This window comes from Rhincodon typus, chromosome 13, assembly GCF_021869965.1.
Source record: "Rhincodon typus isolate 14 chromosome 13, sRhiTyp1.1, whole genome shotgun sequence".
Taxonomy (NCBI): domain Eukaryota; kingdom Metazoa; phylum Chordata; class Chondrichthyes; order Orectolobiformes; family Rhincodontidae; genus Rhincodon; species Rhincodon typus.
This window is the reverse complement of record NC_063344.1, coordinates 62,249,317-62,271,601: the sequence shown is the minus strand read 5'-3', so window position 1 is coordinate 62,271,601 and position 22,285 is coordinate 62,249,317. Positions and strand designations below refer to the sequence as shown.

Sequence of the window (22,285 nt, the reverse complement as noted above, 5' to 3'; positions counted from 1 at the left end):
GAAAGTATATTCAGAATATATCAAGAGAGTCTCCTTCAGGACATGACCAATATGTGCAAAAGACTCCCGGCCAAAGCAGTAGTATTATTTAACAGCTGGATGCTAGGAGGGTGGAATTATAGTATTCTTGTTTACATAATGGAACAAATTGGCACCTTTGTGAATTTCGGACACAATCCAGACATTGCAAATCACATCAACAACATTTCCGCTGCTTACATTTTAGACATGCCTAACTGTTAATGAATCATAATTGGGGGTTAATAGCGTAATATTGATTAAGAAAAGTTGTTCAGCTTGTGATGCTCGATTCTTCTAATATGTTGTGTATAACAAGAGTCCGAAAACGCACTCAGCCTCCCCAAGTATGTTCTAAAAAAACTTTCTTCTAAATGATAAACATTACACAGCAGCTCATAAATGTTTGTTATATACAATGCTATTTTAGCCTTTAGGAGAATGATGGCACTTCAGAAGTTAAAGAAAAGTACCTTGCCATATTTCTGACAGATATTATAAAATGCTGCTTTGGCACAAGCTATTCTTTTGTCATGTCTCAAATACGGATCGTTTGTTAACCCAGGATTTTATTTTGACTTTCCAACGTATACTTTAGCTCAAAGACAACTAATCTATCCACTGCTAAGTTAGATGAAAGATGTTGTGCAGCATATTTATTGGAGACTGGAACCAGTCAGATGGATTGTAATGGTCTTGTTATTCCTGCGCTTTCCGATGTAAACAAAACTCTCAAACAGTCTGACTTAACAGCATGGTGCTATTTCAATAATTCTGCAGTACCAGCACTGATCAGGAACTCAGTCCAATAGTAGGAAAATTACTCACATGCCATCACCCGGCAAAACTCTAAGCAGAGACTCGTAAAAACTGATAGATGAAACAGAATGCAGAGTACTTCCAAAAATGAAACAGGTATATCAGACTGGAGGAACAACATCTTATCTTCAGACTAGGCACTTTATAACCTTGTGGACTTAATACTGAGTTCAACACCTTTAGATTGTGAACCCAGTCCCCATTTCTTCCCTTTGTTTTAGCTTTACTTGTTACATTCTCTGCCACCATGTCCTCTCTCCCCTCCCCCCACTCCAGTGACATTATTTGTTATTTCCATTTTGGCAGTGAATCGCACCATTGTTCTGCCATTCTCACCTTCCGATCACTTAACCTGCACGATCAACATCCTTTCTCCCCCAGCACTCCAACTGCTCACCATTGCATAAATGTTGCCCTTTCCAGACTTCACATCAGCTTTGAAGAAGTCATCTAAATTTGAAACATTAGCTTGCTCTCTCTCCATGGATGCTGCCTGACCTGCTGTGATTTCCAGCATTTTGTTTTCAGTACAGATTCCAGCATCTGCAGTAATTTGCTCCTTTCAGGCCTACTACTTTGTAAACTATTTAGGTTCCACAGGAGCCTCCTCCCATCCTACTACATTTAAGCTGAATAGCAGATCCTTCTATTTCTTTCTGCCCAGTTACTTGTCTAGCCTCCTATTTGTTCAAATACTTACAAATACGTGCAGTGCCATGGTGGGAAGTCGCATCTCGTTGCATGGCCCCGTGCGCACACTGGGGCATTCGGTCACAGTCCCATGTAACGTGGGCGAACGTTTTCTAAAGGTAGCAAACAAAGAGTCTCTCATTTACTCCACCTGCAGATGGTGAAAAATAACCAAGGGACAACGTTCACTTAGAACAAAGTGCGTATTCATATCTTGGATGGTATGGTAAGTGAATAGAGAAGCAAGTTCAATTAGCTGATCTACAATTATGGATCAAATGAAGAAATCATGAGAAATGCAGGTCTCAATCATACAGACCAGAAAGCCCAGCTCCATGGCCAGTTTATGCAGATAGCTGATATCAGCAAGTACAACAACCGCTTTCCAAGGCTGGGCGGTAAGAGGACAAAACTTAGTTGGATTTTCTTCTGATCATGAGTGATTGACTACAGTCAGAATGGCAGCAGCGAGAATAGAGTAGAGCAAACCTGGGGATAAGCAGCAATGGGAACTTCCGAATAAAGACCTGTATTTTTTTTATTCACTCATGGGATAATTCTGCAAGTTAAGTCACTTATGCATAAGAATAAGTATACTCCTCAGGTGAAAGTCCTAAACTGGGGGACAACATTAAGCAAGAACTAGGGAATCGAGATTAGGGGTGACTGTTTGAGATAAATCCACATCTATCAAATGTGAATCTTTTAAAGGCCAGTTCATTAGAGTTCAGGACCAGTATGTTCCTGTGTAAATGAAGGATAAGGATGCTAAGAAAAATTGTAAGCTTCATCAGAAAGAAAAAGGAGACATACAAAATGTTTAGGAAACTAAAGATAGACGGAGCCCTTGAGGAATGTAAAGAAAATAGAAAAGAACTTAAACAGGGAGGGCTAAAAGAGGCCATGAAGTGACTTTGGTAAACAGGATTAAGGAAATCCCTAAGGCTTTTTATATGCATATAAAAAGCGAGAGGGTAGTTATGGAAAGGGTACGTCCACTCAAGGACAAAGGAGGGAATTTAAGCATTGAGTCAGAGGATGCGAGTGAGGTCCTTAATGAATACTTCGCATTGGTATTCACAAAGAAGGAGGACATCGTGGATGGGGAGTTTAAAGAGGGGTATGTTGATATTCTGAAGAATGTCGATACAAAACTGGTGGTTATGTAGGGTGTTTAGAAAAGCATTGAGGTCACCAAGTCCCCAGGATCTGATGGGATCCATCCCAAAACGCTGAGGGAGGCAAGGGAGGAAATTTCGGGAGCCTAATACAAAATCTTTGTATCATCTTTAGTCACAGAAGAGGTCCCAAGCACTGGGAAATAACCAGTACTTTTTCTTCTTTTAAGAAAGGCAACAGGGATAGTCCAGAAATTACAGGCTGGTGAGCCTGATGTCAGTGGTAGGGAAATTATTGGGAAAGATTCTTAGGGACAGGATTTATTCACATTTGAAAAAATATGAAATTAGCGACAACCAGCATGACTTTGTGCAGGCTAGGACATGTCTCAAAAACACAGAGTTTTCTGATTGAAGTGGTCACAGTGGTGCATACTGTCTAGATGGATTTTAGCTAGGTTTTTGACAAGGTCCCCGGTGGTAGGCTGATACAGAAGATATCAGATGGGATCTGCATCGAACTTGTAAAGTACTGAACTGGCTTCATCACAGAAGACCGAGTTGCAGCAGAAGGGTGTTCTTCTGAATGGAGATCCGAGAGCAGTAGTGTTCCACAGAAATCAATGCTGGGAGCCCTGCTGTTTGTAAATTTACATAAATGATTTGGCAGAGAACGTAGGTGGTCTGATTGGTAAGTCTGTGGATGACACAAAGGTTAGGGGAGTCGTAGATAGTGAGGACGATTGCCAGAAGATACATTAGGATATAGACAGGCTGGAGACTTAGGTGGGAAAAGGCATATAGAATTTAGTCCAGACAAATGTGAGATAATGCATTCTGGAAGGTCTAATGCAGGAGTGAAGCATATAGTAAACGGCAGTACAGAAAACAGCAGAACTTTTAGATGCATTGACGTGGAGGGAATGGGTGGATGGGTCCACAGTTCCCTGGAAGAGTCAGCACAAGTGGGTAAGATGGTCAAGAAGGTATATAGGATGCTTGCCTTCATCGGTCAGGGCATACAGTGTTAAAAATAGGCAAATAATGTTGCAGCTGGATAGAACTTTAGTAAGGCCATATTTGGAATATTGTGAACAATTCTGGTCATCTCGCTACTATAAGGATGTGGAGGCTTTAGAGAAGGTACAGAAAACATTTACCAGAATGTTGACACCACAGTGTGGAGCTGGAGGAACACAGCAGGCCAGACAGCATCAGAGGAGCAGGAAAGTTGATGTTTCGGGTCAGGACCCTTCTTCAGAAATAGGGAGGGGGAAAGGGAGCTGGAAAATAAATGAGAGGTGGGGTGGGGCTGGTGAAGGTAGTTGGGATGGTGATAAGCGAGTGCAGGTAGGGAGTGGTGGGGATTGGTCAGTGGAATGGGTGGGGTGGATAGGTGGGAGAGAAGATGGACAGGTTGTGTCAGGTCAAGGGAGGCAGGGAGGAGAGGGAGGGTTGGACATGGGATGAGGCTGGGGGTGGGGAGATTTTAAAACTGGCGAATTCCATGTTTAGGCCATCGGGCTGTAGGCTCCCGAGACGGAATATATGAGGTATTGCTCCTCCAGTTTGCAGGTGATGCCATTGTGACACTGGAGGCCCAGGACGGAATGTCACCCAGGGAGTGCAAGGGGGAGTTAAAATGGTTGGTGACCGGAAGGCATACAGAGCGCAGACATTCTACGAAAGGGTCTCCAAGTTTACACTTGGTCTCACCAATGTGGCCTCCTCTACATCGGGGGCAGCGGACATAGTAGGCCAAGTTGACGGATGTACAGGTGAACCTCTGTCTGATATGAAAAGTTTGGTTTGGACCTTGAATGGAGGCAAGGGGGGAGGTGTAGGGGCAGGTGTAGCACTTCCTGCCATTGCAGGGAAAGGTGCCGGGTGTGGTGGGGTTAGTGGGGAGTGTGGAGCAGACAAGGGAATCGTGGAGAGAGCACCCGTTTGGAGGGTATTAGATATGAGGTCAGACTGGAAAAACTCTGTTTGTTTTCACTTGAATGTCAGAGGCTGAGGGGCAACCTGATAGAAGTTTACAAAATTGTGACAGGCATGACTAGAACGGAAAATCAGAGTCCTTTTCCTAGGGTAGAAATGTCAATTACTAGGGGACATAGGTTTAGGAAGAAAGGGGGAAAGTTTAAAGGAGATGTGACAGGCAATTTTTTTTTATCCAGAGGGCGGCAAGTGCCTGGAATGTGCTGCCAGAGGAGGTGGTAGAAGCAGCTACAATAGCAATATTTGAGAGGCATTTTGACTGATACATGAACAGGCAGGGAATAGAGGCATACAGACTGCGCAAAGGCAAAAAAGTTTTAAAGTCTAGAATGGTGTCATGTGTCAGGACAGGCTTAGTCCAAAGGGTCTGTTTCTTTGCTGTACTGTTGTTTGACTCCTGCAGGAGGCTGAAGTGATATAGCTGAGCACTGAAATCATCTGCTGTCATTCATTGCCAAGGGTCACACATGAAGACTGGCTGCTTGTACTAAGGTGACGGAGGGCAAATGGTGCCTGGAGCACCGCACCGAATAAAGGGGAGAAGAGAAAAATGACCAAAGCAGGGCAAGGGTAAATGCCAGACAACAAGGTGCAGGGCTGGATGAACACAGCAGGCCAAGCAGCATCACAGGAGCAGAGAGGCTGACGTTTCGGGCCTAGACCCGTTCAGGATGTGGTCTTTGGTAGATTCACAAGACAGAAAACTGATTTGAAAGAGCAGACAGAAGTAGTGTTTGAAGGAGTTTTTTTTGAATAAAACAGAGGCTACAAAAATATACTGGCTGTGGAATACATTTTACTTATACAACTTCTAAAAGGCATCTCCAATTCTTCGCGCTGTTTTCAGTTCTACGGTTTAACCTGAGGTTCACTGCAGCAGAGCGATGAAAAGCAGGAACATAGTCTCATAAGCAAAATGATAACCAGCTGAGCATCATTAGTAAGAACAATTTCCACGTAAGGGAGGGTAGGCCAGAGGTAACATGGGCAGAGGCATGTGTTATTGTAAGAGAACGCCAGATTAATTACCGTCCCATTAAAAATAGGTTTTGATCAAGTTAGATCTTGATCAAACATTCAAAAAGAAAAAACACGAGAAGGACGTTCCTAACCTACCCAAAGATACTACTGATAGAATCCAAGAGACCAGGTGTCTGCGAAGTCCTTCTGCAAAGAACAAAAAGAAATGACCAATGAGCAGTGTTGTTGAATTAATGCCCACTCACCTTCCTGGCTGAGATCATAAACCTCTTTCACCTCTCTGCCCACACTCACCAAAGGCCACCAGGCACAAATGAATGCTGTCAGAACACACAGACACAAAATCGTCTTCTTTATTTGCATAAAGATCCTAAACTTTCTTGGTTCTCCTTTCCAAATTAACTCTTCCTGGCTGAGCCAAGTTTCCCACATGCCCCTAGAAACTTAACCAAGTAGTGGTTCTTCACATGTAGGACTGATTGTAAACATTTGAAGATTATGTCTTAAGCATTTTAGGGGTACAGTCACGATTGATCCTACATACATTCATTATTGACACAGGGGCATGTCAGTCATAAGCAGCAGAAATGAACGAATGTTACCCTCTGGGTGGTACGTTGGGTCAGACAATATCCTTTGACACTCCAAGACTGGGTGGAACAGTTTAGTTTCTATTTGTCATTTGAATCTTTGACCAAGTCAAGTTGTCAACTTATTGTTTCCATTTACCCATATTAAGACAGCAGAAACACATTTCATGTAGGGCATGTGCAACCAACAGTGTAGCTCGGGTGGGCGAGAATTGGTCTGGGCATATTGTCTTCCGAACTAGGTGGTGAAATGCTGATGGGAAGGAATACCAATGACTTGTTACCATGGTGGGAAGAAACATGGAGAGCACCTGGATACTGTTTCACAAGTGAAAAGTTAGTAAGCAAGAAAATCCACCAATGGCGGATGAACTTCAGGAACCTCTGCACCAGCAGACCCTCTTAGCAAACTCTCAAAAGGACACTGCCTTCACTGTGTTTCAGTGTCCCCTAGTTCAGACCCTCAGATGTGTCTCTGGGTTAAATTTAAAGTAGAACCTTACCATGAGCTACCATCCATCATTTTATACCTGGGACTGGACTATGAACGTGAGGGGCCGCTTTACCAGACTGCGATGATGGTAAAGAGCTTTGATGTCTGCAATACTGAAAATTCAGGTATACTTGATCTATTGATACTTGATTCTAGTGACCACACTCCATTCAGGGTGAATGCAGCAAGGAGCCATTCACTTGCAGGGGCATCATGGAGGAGCTTGATCCTATCCTCGGCTGATCCGGATATGGATTCTGGGGAGGCAAAGGGATATGGGCACTAGAGCATTCCCTCGTTTCCCAACCCTGCTGAGCGAGGATAGCAGGAGAATTCAAAATGCAACTGCAAATAACAACAGCTCCCTTCAGCTCAGACCAGGACAAAGACAAATTGCTGGAGAAACTCAGCTGGTCTGGTCACCATCTGTGGAGAGAAAGTAGAGTCAACATTTCAGGTCCCTGCTTTTGCTCCACAGATACATTCTGTTTTTTGTTTCAGATTTCCAGCATCCGCAATTTGTTTGTTTTGGTCTGACCAGATGCAGCTTGGAGCTGATGCCTCTCCAACTGGAATGAAATCAGTTCATTTACTCGATGTGGCTTGGTGCAGCTCACAAAACAAAGGAATTTAGGAAACTGCAAAAACGTAGGGTGGATCCACAAAGTGTGAGATACTTTCAGAATAATTTGTTCCCTTCAGTAAACAGATTGTTCTTTAAGTAAAACCATATTACTGCTGAACAATTTCAATGCACAATTTCCATCGAAATTACGAGCATTGGGAACTTCAGTTCTCAGAAAAAAGTTAATTAAGTTTAGTTCTCAGAAAAAAAATCTGATAGTTGGATAACTTGTGGTGAACAAGGGAGCAGTAATTGCATTTCTCAAGGTTATTTAGAGATTTAACTGCAAAATAATTACTACCTATTGAATTATGGTACGTGTGACATAAAATCTTATTATATTAACTATTAAAGTAATTATTGAAGGATAAGTTGCAATGATCCAGCAGACAGAGTTTATCTATGCCAATTGGAGACTTTTGCTGGATTTTTTTTATAGTCCTGAAAATTTTCATTCTGGCATTTAAGCAAGGATAGCCTGGAAATACCCCAATGTCATCAAAAACATAACCAATTTTTAAAAGAAGAAATGCACTGATCCTAAAGTTATGTTCAGGGAGGAAAACTTTGTATTCTGTTCCCCAGAATCATGATAAACAGCCATCGGTACAGTTGCAGATTGTGCCTTTCTAATCATTCTGAACAGTCATTTCACCTCTAGAATAGTGTAATACTGACGCCTGAAAATGTGTTGTTACATCACACATCTTCAACATAAAAGCGGTGTCTCCTGACACTTCTAACAAAGTCCTGCACATACGTGAAACACAATGCCTGCTTAAAAGAAAACACCCAAAAAAAGCACCCAAATGAGCACAATAAATAAGCGAAAGGGATAGTGTGATGTCACAGGCATTAACCTTAGGGACGTTGAGCAAGATCAGTTGTATGTGCACTGAGCGTGCTTTTAGGTGTCAGCAGGCATTCTTCAATATGAGCGCAAATCAATTTAAGAGTGTGGTGCTTCGATCAATTTTTTTCTCCCCAAGACACTTTTTTGCTGGCCCTAATCTGGTGACCAATCCAAACGTATCAGTCAAGACTGAATGAGTGGAGTGCTGCCTCAAACACAATTGTACCATCACCTGTGAATCACGCAAATACACTTTCAGAAATGGGTCACCAGATAGTCATCAGGAAGTCTAATATTCTAATAATTGTAAAATACCAACCACCAGCTGTTTGGAAATTAGTTGACTTAAAGATAATGTATGAACCTGGTACCCTTCCTGTCTTAGCTTGAGTCAATGCTACACTGGTCAGCACATTGAACACAGGGCAATCAACAGAGCTAAAGAAAATAGTCTATTGCAAACTTAAAACAACATTTTTCTGAGAAAACGTTCCCACCTGGAGGTTCTGTGTGTTGCTCGCACAGGTGACGTTTCTCCAGATGCATCAGGTCCTTCTTCACCCAGCACCTCGATATCATCATCTCTAGGAAAAGCAGAGAATAGGAAGACAGCATATGACATTCACTCCATCCCACTACAGACAAATATAACTGGCCCTGCAGAGCAGAAACTCACTCCAAAGCTGGGTGCACAGTTCTGTACAAACATTTCTCAGGTGGAATACTGATTGCACAGGGCCTGTTTGGTACACTGCTGGTTATGTTCTGGATTACTGCAAATATCAGAATGAAATATTGCACGAGACTGAATGCTCATGCACTAAAAAAGACTTACTGCAATAGAAGGAACTCACGGATCAATATTCAATGGTTCTTTAGCAGCCTCCGCAAGATCCTTTTTCAGCTTTGCCTGCCGTCTCCTGAGAGATGAAAAAGACCCAAGATTAAAAGAAGTTTGTCACTTGTTTTCTTCATGTCTATCTGAACCATGCACATAGTTGTCAACTTCAAAGTAGCTTTCACTTTCAACAAAACTTCAGGAGAAGGTTAATAGTCTAGGCAGTAGGTCAAAATCTAACAGAATTTGAAGTAACTAAACTGAAAAGATACATTGCTCAACTTGACCCAATTTCTCAATAAGAAAGTCAAACCAAGTACTTAGTTAGCACTAAAGCAAATCAAGGGCAAGGTCTCACCCAATAATCCTTATATTAGAGTCACACCATCTGTTCCATTGATGTTAGCTCTAAAAACGTTCCTTGTAAATAACACAGGATATGGATGAACTGCGTCATACAACTGGCCCCTCCATAACCAAGCCAGTTCAAATATTCTCTTGTGCAGCAAAGTACAGAAACACCCAACTGATTTCTCCATGCAGGTCCCAGATGTAGCTCAGAACCCAGCTCAAATAATTACTCGGAAAGGTCAGCACAGAACCAGATCTCGGTGACAGCAGGCTGTCAACCTTCCCCCTGCAAGTTAGTCCCTTCAAAGGTTATTCATTCATTAGTACTTCACAATTCAAATACCCCGATTTCCAGAATGAGCTCTTATACTTCTCTGTCCTTTACCAGTTTTTTTTTTATTCTCAACACATAGTGTCTCTTATGTTAAAAGCAGCAGAATTGAGAGAATAATGAAAGGCAATACTACATTACCTTGGTGCTCTGGTACACACAGCTTGACAGCAACACACAAACTCTCAAGCTTGATGCCCACATACACAATAAAACATTAATCTACACAGAAAAACTGATTAAATATGTAGAATACCTATACAATTTGTACCTAGGGTATTCCATGACAGGAGAATGTGGCAGAGCCTCAAGTTACAGATAACGAGATATTTGTTGTTTCTTAGCAGCTTGGAAGCCAGTTACAAACCAATATCAAAGGTCCCAGTTAATTTCATATTAGTCAAGACCATCTAGCACCATTCTGAACTTTATATACTTAACAGAAATGAAGTAAAAGCTGTAACACAAAGGGATTTGGGGGTACTTGTGCACAAAAGACAGAAAGCTAGCACACAGATGCAGCACGGAATCAGGAACGGTAATGTAATGTTGGTCCTTATTTCAAGGGGGGTTGGAGTATAAGACTATGGCAGTATGAGGTGTTGGTGAGGCCACATCTAGAGTACCGAGAGCGGTTTGGTCCCCTTTTTTTAAGGCAATTCAGTGATGGCCCACCAGGATGATCCTGGGTATGGAGGGACTGAAAGATGAGGAACAGTTGAACAGGTTAGGACTTTGCCCATTGGGATTCAGAAGAATGAGAGGTGATCTCATTGAAACACATAGGAATTTTAAGGGGCTTGACAGGATAAATGCTGAGAAGATGCTTTCCCTCATGGAAGTGTCTAGGACCAGAGGGTATAGTTTCAAATTAAGGGGTGCCAATTTAAGACTGATATGAGGTGGAATTTCTTCTCTCAGAGAACTGAATACCTTGCCACAGAAAGCTGTGGGGACAGAATCCATGTGTATATTTAAGGCTGAGATCAGTGGTAAAAATCAAAGGTTATGGGGAAAGGGCAGGAGAAATGAATGAAGGGCGTCAGATCAGCAATAATCATATCGATTGGCTGAGCAGGTTTAAGGAACTGAAAGACCTACTCCTGCTTCCATTTCTCATTCTTATAGTATGCACTCTACCACAATACAACAGTAGAAAGGCTTTTCACATTGAACCAGGTCATGAGACGTATAGGTGAAATCAATAAATCTGGTCAGCTGTGCTCTGGCCACAGAAAACCAAAAAGTCATGAAAGTTATCAGAAGAAATGCAGTGACATTCCACGGGCAGAGGTGCTAGTTATTCAACCTCATCTGGCCAACAGTGACTAGTCCACACTATAAAACTGACCCTTAAATATGCTCTGAATTGGTCTGTATTTGGATGAATTGAGCCATACTGCAATAGTATGAGTACTTCCCATAAACAGAGAGCAAATCAATTAAAAATGCAAGCCTGTGTTACCTCTTGGTACTGGCTCATACTAATGAGATAATATTTACCATCTACACAAAGCCATAAACTTTAACTGACAAAACCATACCAAGTATCCTTCTCATTTTCTGCATTCAACCGATTAGCCTCCTGTGCTTTCTCGGCCATCCACCGTGAGATTAGTTCCCGGTTTTCATCAGAGGTTTTCCGCAGCTTCTCTTCAAGAGCAGTGAAGGTGATCTGGAGGGCATCATATTCATCCTTCAGAGTCTGGTTGGCTTGCTCCAGCTCCTGGAGCTTGTTTCTCAGCTCCTGGCAATCGTTACTCAGTTGTTGTATTTGCTTCTCATATTCCATCATCCTTAAACAAAATATATATAGGCTGGGCAGAGATAAAGCTCACAAGGTGACAAGGCAAAAGGTTTTAAAGAAGGCAGTAAGCAGAGAAGCAAGTTTTTGATCATAAGAGCCACCCCATCATCTTTAATTAATTCAATAGTCTGTGCCAACTCCAAAACCCATCTCTAGTATCTTCAATATGCCTGTTGCGCTATTCTAGGATTCTAGGACATATAAAAGCCGATGGATCCCAGGACTAGATGCTCTTTCGTACCTTCTTCAGTATTTTAGAAATTAATTCTGTAAGTGGCCAAATCTCTTTTTGCCAAGTTATCTGATCTTAGACATGACTGGTCTTAACAGCCAAACCAGAGGAGGATAACTGAATCAGTTTTCTGGTTCCTGATCTCTAACTTTACAGCAGGCCTTATTGGGTAACGCACAGATGCCGTTAGATGACAAAAATCAGGCTCATGTGTCTCACTTGCAATGCTTATGTGGCACCCTGGTACTTACAATCCAATATAGGACAGAATCAGATAAAAGTCAGGGAAGCACCTCTAAATCCTTGCTGATTGCCACTTACTTTGATTCATTTGCATGGATTTCTTTGTCCTTTTGCTGCAACTGGCTATTGAGTTCAATCACATTTTGGGCAAGCTGAAGAAGGAACATAAATAAAAGGTGAGGAAGAAAATTAATACATACTTAAATACAGTGTAAGCCTCCTGCTACTACAGAGCAGTTTAACCAAAAAACATTCAAATAGGGAAGGGTCTCCTGATACCAGTTATTTGGAACTTTGACAAGGTCTTGAAAACATCATTTAACACATCATTTAGAGGAGCTGCAGCAGGCTCAGAGTCAGAGTCAGGCTCAGAGTCAGAGTCAGGCTCATGTAGCCCATGACAATAAGCAGAACAGGCAATTTTTTTTTGTTCCACACGTACATACACACCTCTCCACGTTTCTTGTGGAGTTCCGTGAGTTCCTCCTGGTGGTGAATCCGCATCTGGGCAATTTCATGTGCTGTCTCATTACGTGCACCATCGGAGCCTGGACTAGAGCACCAAGAAAGCACAAACTTTAGTGTAGAATTAAAAAACAGCATAATTCTCACTGTCGCAAACTTCTTTCCAATCAACCTAAATGCCCCACTTTCATTGGGACACCAGTTCCTTGCATGCTGTTTGGCTGTTTCCCAATGACAGCCAAGTAAAGTGGCTTTTATTCAGCTAAAAGCCAAGGCAGTAAGTGCCAACAAGGTCTTTGACCAAGGGGACTGTGGTAGTGGGGAATCTCAGTCTGACCTGATCTGTCCTTGCCACCAGAGATGCATTAACCATACAGCAATAAGGATCAGGGAATGTCGCCTCTTTCTCCTCCCACCAATGGCCAGGGAATGATAGCCATGTGCAGTGTTCCCTATTGGTCAAAATTGCTCAATACGATACAGTCCAATTTCACAATCCAGCTGAGTCACAGAGAATAGACATCCATGGAATAATACACGCTTCACCAATAAAGCAGCGCACTTCAAAAGTTATCAGAATCACACTGAAATAATTGACAACACTGGTGAATTTCTATACACTTCTGAAGGAAGAGTAGTCGCAAGAGTCACCCAAAGTTTAATTATTTTGTCAGAGAACTTTGATCTTCCTTAGATCTGTTCATACTCACTTAGCAACCAGTCATACAGGAAAGCCCATGAGGATGCACAGCTATACTAAACAGAAGAAGCAATTAGACACCGTCAAGCATGGAGAGTAAAGTTTGTGATGGATAGGGGGAGGTGGTAGATATAACTAACCGCTGCAGATAAGTTACATAGTGGTTATCTATTTTCTGTACAATCTCAACAGTTAATAGTTATATTTAAATATTTAGGTTGATAAACCTAAAAGCACCTCATAAGAGTGTTTCAGACACTGAGCTAATGGAACAGATATTAGGATGGGTCAGTAAAACTCTGGTCAAAGAGGAAGCTTCTGAGAAGGATCTTAAAAGGAGAGAAAATGGAGAGACTTAGGCATTTGCAAATAGTGGAGCAAAATAATTACACAAGGGGTCAAGGCTGAATGAAAGGAAAATTATTTCAAGGTTGATGGACTGGAAAAGGTTAAAGACAAACAAGGTCATAGAGGGTTTAAGAATCGAGGTGCTAATGGATCAAAAACCAACAAACAAATGGGTGATGGATGAAGATGATTTGATTCAGGATACAACAGAGGCAGCAAAATTGTAAATGAGCTTAAATTGGTGGAAAATTGCTTTTGTAATGAGAGATCAGTATTGACATCGACATCAGGGATAATGCTCCTGCTCTCTTTCAAAACATTATCACAGAATCTTTCAAATCCATTTAGGAGATGACAGGGCCTGAATTTAACATCTCATCTGAAAGACAGCATTGTGTAGGACATGAACCCACGACATTCTGACTGTCAGGTGACCAACTTCCCACTAAGTCATGGCTTAGAGACATGCAAAAGCAAGAGAACTGCAGGTTCTACAGAATTAAGCACAATCAGCTACAGTTGTATAATATCTGCAGGATGCACTGCAGCAACTTAGAAAGGCTCCCTCAACAAACCTTTCAAACTTTGTCCCAGGAAATAGATGCATTTTCCGCAATGTAATTCATGGAGCCTCCTGCCCAGGAACTACAATCATCCTGCTTGTTACTTGGTCACATTCTTGAGACTAACTCTCTCACCCTTTATATGCCTTTCCATATGGACTGCAGAAATTTCAAGACGTCCTTCGGAAGCACAATAAACTTTGGCGCTACCAGTAATGCTCCCATGCCACAAAGAAATGAAAGAAAAAGTTGAGAACATCCCTATGGAATTTCAACAGCTTAACTAGGGTGACTATTGGACCCAGCATCTCAATCCATGATTTTCCAGCAGCTTATTTTCTGGGGTTTTTCCCAAACCCTCTTTAGTAGCAGTGTCTCCACTGTGATTCGCCATGCCGTCAGCAGTTACAGGAAAAAAAGGAAAGGACTGAGACTGAGATAGTAGGAACTGCAGATGCTGCTTGGCCTGCTGTGTTCATCCAGCTCTACACCTTGTTATCTCTTAAAGGACTGAGACTAACTGCATAGCTCTTTCAAACAGCTGAAACAGGCACAATGAGCCAAGCTTCCATTTTCTGAATATCTTATTACCCTACACAGGGAATGGTTCATGGCAAAGAGAGGTGGAGGATGATGATAATGAGTATTATATGCTACTACAAGCTGTTGGGGGTTTCCAGGTAGTTGGTCTGAGGGACAGTAAACAGAAAACGTGAGCACTTACAAATGCTACATACCTAACGTCTTGTCGGTTGTGAAGGTCATATTTCTCCCCCTGAAACCTCTCAGCTAGGACAGTCTGCAGATCAGACTTCTCCAGAAGCTTATTGTCTGTGAAGACCAAACATTGAAGGGGTGAAAATCCACACACACAAAACAAAAATCAAAACCAGCACATGCTGAAAATCCTGAAATAAAAAAAAAACAGAAACAATGAACAGTCAGGAGGTCAGGCAATGGCAAGACAGAGTTAATGGTTCAGATTGACAATGAAAGGTCATCCATAAATGTGAATTTTATTGAGTTTTGTTTGAGCCTTGCTTAAATAACATGGGCTCACCAAGATACTAAGGAATTTTCCATCTCAAGCAGTTTCAGTGGTCCCACCATGAACTGGATTTCTACTGTCCACATGCAGCTCAGACAGAATGTTTACAGACTGCAAACAGGAATCTTTTCAACACTTCTACAAGTGTGGGAATAGCTGACTGAAACACTGAATGCAGTGGACATCAATTACAAATGGTACAGACTGGGCAAGTGACTGCACACAGCAAGAATATCATTTTGAATTGATGTACATTTTAACTCACATCAATTTAAAATAACAAATAAACACAAAATATTGCAGATGCAGTAAAATGCTGGACAAACTCAGCATTTCTAGCAGCATTGTGGCAAGAGAAACAGGGTTATCTTTTTGAGTCAAAAGATTCTTCTTTAGAAATGAAAGGAACCGGGAAATGGCATTTTTATGCTGTTGACAAAGGGAGAGGAGGAGCAAGTAGAACAGATGATGTGGATGCCCAGAGGAAAAGACAAAGGGAGTGCTAATGGAAGTAAAAGAAAGGTGAATATGTAAATGTGGCGTAAATGGAGGTATGAATGGGGAAAACGAGGCAGCTCCACTAACAGCAAAGCAACAAAACAAACAAGACATGGAAAGACGGCAATCAAAACGAATGCATAGACTGATGGCGTGGAAAGTGAGCAAAAGGGGAACCCTATCATTATTCTGAGTTGGAGGAGAAGGGGTGAGGACAGAAGGGTGGGAAATAGGTCAGATACAGCTGAGGACTGTGTGACAGCACGGCAGAGGAGTGAAAGAGCTAGATTGCGCTAATGTTCCATTTTCCAACCTGCCAGTCTCCACATTCAAAGGATCATCCTCCATCACTTCCACCTCATCTAGCAAGATCCCATCTTTGTCTCCCATCCAATGTCAGCATTCCACAGAGACCATTCACTTCACAACACCCTGATCCACTCATAACATTTCCTCAGTTCCCCATGGCACCTTCACATGATCACAGAAGGTGCAACATTTTCCCTTGTATCTCCTCCTTCCTCACTGTCCAAGGTTCCAAATATACCTTCCAGCTGCTTACTTGTTCTTAGAGTCATATAGCATGGAAACAGACCCTTTGGTCCAACCAGTCCATGCCGACTATAATTCCAAACTAATCTAGTCCCACCTGACCACTCCTGGCCCATATCGCTCCAAACCTTTCCTAGTCATGTACATAACCAAATGTCTTTTAAACATTGTAATTGTATCCACATCCACCATTCCCTCAGGAAGTTCGTTTCACACATGAACCACCCCGTGTAAAATATTTGCCCCTCATGTCTTTTTTAAAATCTTTCCCCTTTCACCTTAAAAATTTGCCTCCTTGCCTTGAAATCCCCCATCCTAGGGAAGACAACTACTGGTAACTCTATCTATACCCCTCATTACTTTATAAACTTCTACTACAAGGTTGCCTCTCAACCTCCTATACTCCAGTGAAAAAAGGTCCACCCTATCCAGCCTTTCCTTATAACCCAAACTGTCCATACCCAGCAACATTCTGGTAATTCTCTTCTGAACCCTCTCCAGCTTAATAATATCTTTCCCATAACTGAGCGATTAGAACTGGACGCAATATTCTAGAAGAGGCCTCACCAATATCCTGTACAACCTCAACACGACTTCCCAACCCCTAAACTCAAAGGACTATGCAACGAAGGCAAGTATGCCAAACTTCAAAGAATTATGTACCTCCACCCCTTGGTCCCTCTATTCTCCAACATTACCCAAGGCTCTACCATTAACTGTATAAGCCCTACCCCAGTTTGTTGTAAAAAAAAAATGCAATACCTTGCATTTATCCAGATTGGGCTGTAAAATGGCAGATGGAGTTAATTGACCTAGTTGGTCAAAATCCCTTTGTAATCTTAGAAAAGCTTCTTCACTGTCTACTTCACCACCAATGTTGTTGCCATCCACAAACTTACTAACCATGCCTTCTATATTGTCATCCAAATCAATTATACAAATGGCAAGAGGACCCAGAACTGATCCCTGTGGAACACCACTAGTGACAGGCCTCCAATCTGAAAAGCAACCCTCCACCAACACACATAGTCTCCTGCTGTTAAGCCAATTATGTATCCAATTGGCAAACTTGCCCTGAGTCCCATGTGACCTAACTTTATTAATTAGTCTACTATGCGGAACCTTGTCGAAGGCTTTACTGAAGTCCGAGTAAACAACATTTACTGCTCTATCCTCATCAACCTTTTTGGTAACTTCATCAAAAAAACTCAATCAAGTTTGAGAGACACAATTTTCCTCACACAAAACCATGCTGACTATCCCTAACCAGTTTTTTCCCCCCCTCTAAATGTCCACAAGTCCTATCTTTTATAATCACCTCCAACAATTTACCCACAACTGAGGTCAGACTCCCTTTCAAACTATTTTACAATATTCGCTGCTCACAATGCGGTCTCCTTTACAGTGACAAGATCAATTACAGACAGGATGATCACTTTGTATAACACAACCACTGATAACAGGAGAGACTCAGATCTTTCAATTGCTTGCCATTTCAACAAACCACCTTGCTCCATGCTAACATTTCCATTGCAGGTTAAATGCAGTCTTGCAATAAAGCTCAATGCAACTGGAGGAACAACATCGCATTTACCACAAACATTTTACAGCACTCAACATTAAGTTCAACAATTTCAAATGTAGATCCCCACAAGGTCAGAAATATTCAAGAATTTGCACATACACAGCAGCATTTAGTGTAGTAGAGTATAAGAAGGTAAGACCAAGTCCCTGTGTGAGGTAGGGAAGATATATGACCATGATAATGAAGATAGTTTTATAGAGATTTTGAAGGTGGAGAATACTACATAGCAAAATTTGTGCTGCACATTCTGGGAATAGATAGGGTCAATAAATCAAAAGTACTGGTTAATGGAAGGAATATCACGCAATACTACTTTAATGGAGAGAGGAGGGAAAGATTTATTGGTCTGGTGGGAATTAAACTCAATGCTGCTACATTACTGTACAAAAGCAAAGATGTGTGGCTGCTGTCTCAGAAAGCCATTAACAGTTTCAGTTTGAAGCAACAGTATAATCCCGAGTCATTGCTCCACATTATATTATGGGTCTGATCGGATACAATTTTGGAAATTAAATAATCAAATTAGCAAAGATTGCCTTATCACGTGCAAGTTAGTAAATTTTAATGGCCAGTTGGACACAGTCTCAGGAGGAATATTGGACATTCCCATTAGTAAAGTATTCTGGTTAGTGTTCACAGCACTAGTGACACAGGTTCGATTCCAACCTCAAGTAACTGTCCACGTGGAGCTGGCACATTCGCTGTGTCTGCGTGGGTTTCCTCCGGGTGCTCTGGTTTCTTCCCGCAGTCCAAAGATGTGCGGGTTAGGTGGATTGGCCATAACAAACACAAGGTTACAGAGATTTTTTTTTGGGGGGGTGGGGAGTTTGTCTGGATGGGATGCTCTTCGGAGGGTTGGTTTGGACTCAGGCCAAATGGCCTGCTTCTGTATTGTATGGATTCTATGATTCTATATGATATGGTGCAGTGCCAGATAATGTTAATCTTCCTCATTGTTACAATCGGATGCCCAGAGTATTATAATATAGGTGAAGGCCCTAACAGAGACAACAGAAAAGCAAAAGCAAGTAAAAGGAGATGAAAGATTGACAAAGTGAACATTATTCAAGTGTAACACAGAGCTGGAGTGGTAGGGGTAACGGCACTAACCTGCTCAGGTTCACACAGCACATGTGAACATATGCAAAATTGTGAAAGTTGGTGGGCTGAGCAGTCAAAGTTTACAGTGGGTGAAGAAGGGTATTTTGCAAATAAGATGCTTTTAGGCCACATCAGTGCTTATTCCCTAAACTAACAGAAGTTCTAATTCCACATCCCTTGGCTGCTTCCTTATCTCAAGTTGTAAATATTGTCTCCAACAAACAATTTCTCACCACTATGTTCAACTACATTGAAACGGATTCACCACATAGCTTCCTAATAGAATTGTCTCAGATTTTGAAAATGGGCCCACTACCAGATTGGTAATCACAACCTCTCCATCTAAGTTGCACATATCACCTCTATACGTTGCATTTAAACAGACTTAGAATGTTTTTAAGAAAACAGGAATGCTCTTTCCTGCTGTTCCTAGTACAGTAAGTAACACTGCAGCACTCCATTCCTGCCTCCTGCCTGTATGTTATTTTGTGGATACCATGAAAAATTTCTACAGTCCCCTATTTGAGAACCACAGTGCTACACCAACTCAGTTTTCCCAGGTTGCCAAACTTAATACTTCATTTTCATTCCACTCCACGGATCTGTAAAATGAGTGCTCAATATCACCTAAGCAAACTTTGTAATTTGCAAGCTGGTAGTGGACCCATTTTCAAAATCTGAGACAATTCTATTAGGAAGATATGTGGTGAATCTGTTTCAATGTAGTTGAACATAGTGGTGAGAAATTGTTTGTTGGAGACAATATTTACAACTTGAGATAAGGAACAAAAACAGAAGTTGCTGGAAAAGCTCAACAGATCTGGGCAACATGTGAGAAGAAAAAAAATCAGAATGTTTTGGGTCCATTGACCCTTCCTCAGTTTAGAACAGTTCTGAGGAATGGTCACCGGACCCAAAGCGTTAACTCTGATTTTTTCTCCACAGATGCTGCCAGACCTGTTTGAGCTTTTCCAGCAATCTATGTTTATGTTCCTGATTTACAGCATCCACAGTTGTTTTGGTTTTTATTTTGTAATTTACCTCATCGTTCTTCGTTTTCACTTTAATAGTTATAGAATTAAGGAAGGACAAATAAATGTTAGCTAACCAGCGAGGTCCACATCCCATGAACAAATTAACAAACAAATCAGAATGAATGCTGCAAAGTTGGTGTAAAATTCTGCCTTTCATGCCCATTTTATCTCGAGTGTCATTTAAAATTTGTTCCAATGCCCTGTTTTTCCTTGCAGTTCTGCTTATTTTCTCAAGTGCTATCAAGTTCACTTTTGAAAGGCACACAAATCAGGCGTCAATTTCATTTTCAGGCTGTGACCTGTTCTCAGCACACTAAAAAACTGGCCTTCCTCCAATCTTGATTGTGTCTCGTCCTTTCCAACACTAACTTAAAATTTTACGATACTATGATCACTGTTCATTAAATTTTCCTCTACTGAATCTTGATGCACTCTCTCATTTTCCAGAACCAGGAAAGCCTCCTTTCCTACTGGGCAGAAACATACCGATTCTGAAAGTTTTATATTATCATTGTTCTAGTCTACGAGGATAACTGAAGTCTTTCATTGTTACTATTCTGTCGTTTTTCTTCTGTAATTTAAGTTGCAAGTTTACTGCTCTGCATTTTCCCAACTAGTCAGTGACCCACGGCGTTAAAAACTAAACGAAGGGCTCAGACCGACTATGACACGCGAGCTTGAGGCCTGCATTGTAGAATTACGATGCTATGATAATAGCAGAGACCCGGCTCAAAAAGAAGGACTGAGTCCTCAATATTCTTGGACACCAGGCTTTCAGGAAAGATAGCGAAGTAAGGAAAGGACAGGCTGGGGGGTATTATTTGGTGAAACATTACAATGCTGAAAAAGGGAGGATGCCCTAGAGGGGTCAAGGACGCAATCTATCTCCGAGGTAGGGTCACCGGTCCTGAAACATTAACTCTTGACTTTTTTCCTCACAGATGCTGCCAGACCTGCTGAGCTTTTCCAGCAACTTCTATTCTTGTTCCTGATTTACAGCATCCGCAGTCCTTTCGGTTTTTACACTATTTTATCTGGTTGGACAGCGAAAACAAACAAGTAGCTGGCACTGTGGAGCCCGCAAGGTCAGCTTGGCCTTCGCCCCGACTCCCAGGGTTGCTCAGATCCATGAAGGCAGACAGCAGCGCGCCCGTGGCGTCGGTTTAAGCCCAGGCCAGCTGGATACTCCCGGGGTTTAAGAGCCTGATCCAGGCCCGGGGCTCCCTCCCCTTCTCTCAGGCCGAGGCCGCTTCACACTCACACGCCTGGATCAGCTCCTCGAAGGCCTGACGCTGCAGGCGGTCCCGGAGCCGCAGCTGCTCGCTGATGTTTCTCCTCCAGCCGTGCGCCGCCGTTGCCATCTCTCTCTTTCAGTGCCCGCCGGCCGAAGCCGCCCTCTGCCTCCCACGCCGGGGCCAGGGATGGTGCCGCTCACTCCCGCGGCCTAATGAAACTACACATGCGCAATCAGTAAGGCCGGGCTGTGCCGGATCCCTACGCCGCCATGTTTGATAAAGGCACTGCGAGCTTCTGCGGAGTGCTGTGCTTTTTTCTCATAAAATTACTTCGCGCCTCAATTTGTGCACCATATTGAGCTTCCTGTCACTTCACTGACATGTTCTTCCCTCATGGTCAAATCCTTTCAGCACGATAAAGTTGGGCTCCTCTTCACTATAACAAGGTCAAGGGACAGCACAGTTAGTAGCACTCTGGTCTCTGCATCACTACGCTCTGGAGTCCAATCGCACCCGAGGGCTTGAAAACAAAGAAAAGGCTAATACTTTTCGAGCAATACAGTTGGAGCTATCATCACATAGTTGAGACCTTAAACCAAAGTGCCATTAGCCTCCTTCAACTGATGCAAAAGCTCCTATAGCAGTATGTTTCAAAGGCAATTATTCCTGTTGAGTGTGCCATATTAGATCCTAATCAACATCACAAAGATAAGATTTCTGAGATTTTGTTGAGTGCATATTGGCTGAAGGGTTTCCTACTTCAGTAAAGTGACTATGCTTCAAAAAGAATAGTTGGACGGAAAGTGTTTTGAGACATATTGTGGTCCTGAAAAGCACTCTAAATACATGTCTTCAGTTTTAATGCTATCTGCCAGGCAATGTTTAACATTACCCACAATTCTATGTAAAACATTTGCTCTTAAATTCTTTACTTGATCTGTCAGTAACTCTAATTTGTGCTGCCTCATCTGGAACTCAGCCCCAACATGATAAATATTGAGTGAATATCAGTAGAGTTCTTCAATTCATTTTTAAATGGTGTCAAAAGACCTTTCAGATTCACTTGGACAGTGCAGCACTCCTCGGTGAGGTAAAGTCTAGTCACCGGAGTTAGGCTTGTAACTTTCTGACAGAAAAAAAAGGAACAACAAAATTTTTTTTAAAAC

The 22,285-nt window shown here is 42.1% G+C and overlaps 1 protein-coding gene across 2 annotated transcripts in view; it reads right to left on the bottom strand.

Annotated features, from left to right (window-relative positions):
* The window catches only part of LOC109914974 (autophagy-related protein 16-1-like), a 43,560-nt gene that overhangs the window by 20,797 nt on the left and 478 nt on the right, over window positions 1–22,285 (bottom strand). Inside the window, exons 1-9 of one of the 2 annotated variants that reach the window (XM_020514581.2) lie at window positions 21,146–21,629; window positions 14,804–14,897; window positions 12,441–12,543; window positions 12,069–12,142; window positions 11,253–11,504; window positions 9,043–9,108; window positions 8,686–8,772; window positions 5,763–5,813; window positions 1,538–1,640 (exon numbers count right to left, since the gene is read on the bottom strand). In XM_020514581.2, coding sequence (XP_020370170.1) covers window positions 1,538–1,640; window positions 5,763–5,813; window positions 8,686–8,772; window positions 9,043–9,108; window positions 11,253–11,504; window positions 12,069–12,142; window positions 12,441–12,543; window positions 14,804–14,897; window positions 21,146–21,245 — 930 coding nt within the window. In that variant the 5' untranslated portion in view covers window positions 21,246–21,629. Of the gene's footprint in view, window positions 1–1,537; window positions 1,641–5,762; window positions 5,814–8,685; window positions 8,773–9,042; window positions 9,109–11,252; window positions 11,505–12,068; window positions 12,143–12,440; window positions 12,544–14,803; window positions 14,898–21,145; window positions 21,630–22,285 lie in introns of those variants that run through there. The other variant, XM_048604179.1, reaches the window with a different exon arrangement.